The 4,117-nt window shown below is 49.2% G+C and overlaps 1 protein-coding gene across 3 annotated transcripts in view; it reads left to right on the top strand.

Moving 5' to 3' along the window:
* The window catches only part of LOC107263136 (transcription factor kayak), a 23,618-nt gene that overhangs the window by 16,157 nt on the left and 3,344 nt on the right, over positions 1-4,117 (top strand). Inside the window, exon 1 of one of the 3 annotated variants that reach the window (XM_015730052.2) lies at positions 2,221-2,639. The exons of the other annotated variants lie outside the window; for them this stretch is intronic. Coding sequence (XP_015585538.1) covers positions 2,574-2,639 — 66 coding nt within the window. The 5' untranslated portion in view covers positions 2,221-2,573. Of the gene's footprint in view, positions 1-2,220; positions 2,640-4,117 lie in introns of those variants that run through there. 3 annotated transcript variants of the gene reach the window in all.

The raw sequence follows: 4,117 nt of genomic DNA on the forward strand, positions 1-4,117 counted from the left end.
GGAGATAAAGAGAACCGAAGGAAATAATATTTTTACTTAACGAATGGTGTGCCAGCCGAACGTTTAGTTGGTACAAAGTTCGTCATTGTTCTATACCTATGCACGGTACCGTCTTACTACGCAACCAGTTTATACATATATATGTATATACGCAGTTGATACGTCCAGTTGCTCTCACCGTCGAATAGAGAAACGACAGGTCGGCTGTGTTTTGCTGTTTAGAAATTCCACGATACGACGGCTGGTAAAACACTTGGACTGTTTATTGTAATCGGGTCGTCTTCTGTTTTCGTATCGGCTGCGTCAATGATAAGGACGTTTTGAATGTTCATCTTGGTTCGAATGTCTCTCCGGCTCCTCTCCTCCCACTTTATTTTACTTGTCTTTGCTACGCGATGACGCGTGCCAGTAAAAATTCCGGGGAAACGATTGCGGATGCAAATCGAGTCGAGATCGAGTTTTTCCTTCGTTGCTCCGATGACGTGTTGCACAGGCTGAGATAAAGTAGAAATCTGCCGGTAGGTAATTGCGCGAGTTCGGATGAATTTTGGGTCGATTCGCCTGCGTGCGTGAGAGGGATTGCGCAACGTTTACTTTTAGAAAAATTGTTACGTTGACTCGCGCAAGTATTTAATGTCTTACTTGACGCGATTCTTGGATTTTCGTGGGACTGTATCTGCGTTTGATTTCGAGGACTGGTTATTTTTCACGAAAAAAAAAAAAAAAAAAAATGGAAGATTTCTTTTCAATGTAAATTCACCTGTGCGATTATTTTTTTCTCGGAAAGTCGCGTATTTTTTTGTCGCCACTGTTAAGCGGCGTCGCTGGTGCCTCCGGAGGATAAATTTGAACGTCGTCGTCGCCGCAGACCGGAGATATTGCGCCACATCCTGGAAGCATTTATTTTGATTTCGATATCGAAATGGCGCGAGGATTTAAAATTTATTTTGCTGATAGTTCATTGTCCGGTAGGCTGTTGTCGTTATGATTGCAAAAGAAAAGGATCAACGGATGAAACGCGATCGGATGGAGATACAATTTGGCGAGTTCGTCGTCGAAATCGACACGGTCGTTTAGAGACGGCAAATTCTTGGAATGAATTTCCGGAATTTCATGTCGAGACCTCAACGCTTCCGCCGGAGAATCGGTTTCCGTCGCTACGTCGAAGGACGTCCAATGTGTATTTCGATCCAACCACCGAGACTCACGTTGCACTAGCCAACGACTGTCGACTCTGCCAACCGCCACATTCTTTTGTCATCGGCAAAAGTCTCGGGACCGTTTACGTGCAAACGATTTAATAAGTTTTTCGAAGTTTGACGTTGAATTGAAAAATTTAAACTGCATCCAATCTCCTCGTCCTCTCTCAGACGCGACGACAAGTACGGGCTAAGCGTAGCACTCGGACCCGGCACATCCACGCACGACTGTACATACTTGGCCGCGCGCCAAGTCCTCTGGTGGCGCGAGAAGGAACTACGGCGAATCGCTCGCCGCTCCACAGGTGTTATACTTGGAACGTCGGCCGCTAATCAAGAACTCGCGTGTCGCGCGGTTGGGATGGTCGTGACTTTAGCCACGAGGGAGGAACGTGGACGGAGTCGGGTTTGGGAAGGAAACCTGCTTCTCGTGGAACCGAAGTCTCTCTGACAGGGGAGGGAAGACGGAAGTCTCGCGAATTAAAAGTATTTCGTGTTAAATAGGGTAAAAGGCAGACGCCGGGTTAATTGCCTCCAGGGATGGTTTCGCCGCTAATGTCCCGGAGGTCAAGTCATCAGGGTCTCTCGGAGCCCATTAGGGGTGAACGAGAAAAGGGGATTAACGAGCCACCGAGTGCACCGTCGCTAATGGAAGGGTCACTGAGGTCTACGTGAGACGGCTGACGCCTCCCCCCCCTCGCCTGGGGACCTCCAGAGGGAGGGGTCAAGGGGGTCAGGATCAGTTCCCGAGGAAGATCCCCAGGTGAAATTCTAACGCGGACCTGTGGGATCAGGCGGAGACCTTTTTCTTGGGCATCTCTAATGCGGCTAACGAAGTGACGGCTAAGTCCAGAGAGAGAGAGAGAGAGAGAGAGGAGAGGAGAGGAGAGAGAAGGCTTCTCGCAGAGTATATTGGCACGTTGTCCGAGGCGTAGAAAAAGGCGCGTACACACGCTACGAAATTCGAGGTTATTTTCGGCGACGGCGTTGCTCCTCGAGGTGAGGCCGCGTCCTCGGCGTCGGGGATGCTCAGTGTTAGAGAGGCGTCGGCGGAGGACCCAGCGACGACGGAGAAGAGCCGTGCACCACCGACGCCTGACGACGATCTCTTTCTAATTAATATTTCGAACGAACGATACGCACACTTATTTTTTTTCCCCATTCGCACCTCATCAGCCAAAGAATATTCCTACGTTTCCTCCGACTCCTCCATCTTGATAACCTTGCCCTTTGTTTTCGTGTCCCCGGACTTTCCTTCATTCACGATCTACACTTGTTTCATCCTTGCACCCCCTACCCCCCTCCCCTATTTTATTTCCATTTTACAAACGAAACGCAACGAACTCCAAACGAAAGCCGATTGAACCTCGAGCTATGGCCGCCGCCATGGATCCCGTCGACATAGCGAATATCCTTGCCCAGGAGCTGTTCTATCAGCAGGTAAAAGAGTACAGTCGGTGCCCGTCCAATTGGCGCAGTGAGAAGCTGGATTAGTTGTGCAAGAGAATCGTGCTCTGGGAAATTCGGATTGACCGACGTCATCACTCCGTATCAGGGATCTCGGGTTATCCCGGTGAGGAGCTGATCTCGTGGATAGGACGTTCACGATGCGTTTCGCCATGGAACAGGCTCCAAAAGTGCTGTGGGTGTCAGTGGAGTTTCCGCTATCTTGGAGGTGTATATAGATAAGTGGGACGTACGCGGGGATTGGAGGGCCCAGGGGGTAGGGAGGAAGGGGGTCGACCGCGACGATATCTTCGCCGGGGAGGCGGAAACGCGTATAACGGAGACACCAGAGATATACCCTGCACGTTCGTTTCGTAATTTTCTATAGCAGCCGGTATCGCCCTTTGTCCGGTTCAACGGCGCTCCGAGGCAGATTAGAGGAGAGCAAACGAATTTATTTATAGAATTGCGGGTTCGCGCGTGCTTTCTGGTATACGAGTGGGCAACTTGTGTACGTATGGGCGTCCCTGTCCACGAGTGTGTTTCGCGATGGCGCGACTCTTCTGTCTCTTATGCTACTTTTCGCTTTCTCTTAGTACTTGTCGTTCGCTCCCGTCCGCTGTCTTACACGTGTTTTTCTCTCTCGCGTCGCTTGTACGGAAAAGCCATATATGCGAAGGGTATATTGAAAAACGCATGGTTTAATATGGGATTATGTATAACGATATGAATTATATAATTTTTTTTTTGAAAATATTTCTCACGCTCATTGAATTTTCGATTTTATCGAAGTTTTACACCCGGTAGAAGCTTTTCGGTGTGTTCGCTTTCTGACGATGACGTCACACCCTGTAGACGTATCCAATTGGTCGCTAAGAGCGTCAATCGAGAACGAACGACTGGCAGTCGATTGACTTACGCGTGTCCGTACCTGCATGGAGCCTGTTCGGACTTGTCGGATCCACGAGGACGCGTCGCTTGGTATTCAGTCTTTCGTACGGATGGACACGAAAGAGCGGAAACGGGGAAAAGTGAATGGCCAGACGAGCCAAATTTACGTCTACGGACGTCACCCACCGGTCTTTCGGGACTTTCGGTCAATCTGTTATTTACACAAGTGACGGGACGGGAGACGATAAGAGGGTCTCTGCGATTATGCGGAAACTGACGTACGATGTGTTTCGCACAAGCGGATAATAATAAAAAATAAAGACGGCGATAACGGCACGGTTGAGGCAAAAGAGAGCAACAGATATTATACATATACATAGAAACGAACGAGTGCGTGTAGCTGTATTGTTTTACTTGGAATTAAAGGCGTCGTGGAAATTCCAGGAATAGCGAACTTCCCCTCCAAGACTTCCGGAAGGTGGACGCCACCTTCGTATGTCGAGTTTTTATGTGCGATAACTGCTTTTCCTTTATTAAGAACAAACACCTCGACAACTCGGCCGATGGATCCCCCCCCCCCC

The sequence above is a fragment of the Cephus cinctus genome, unplaced genomic scaffold (genome assembly GCF_000341935.2).
Source record: "Cephus cinctus unplaced genomic scaffold, Ccin1 Ccin1_scaffold0013, whole genome shotgun sequence".
Taxonomy (NCBI): domain Eukaryota; kingdom Metazoa; phylum Arthropoda; class Insecta; order Hymenoptera; family Cephidae; genus Cephus; species Cephus cinctus.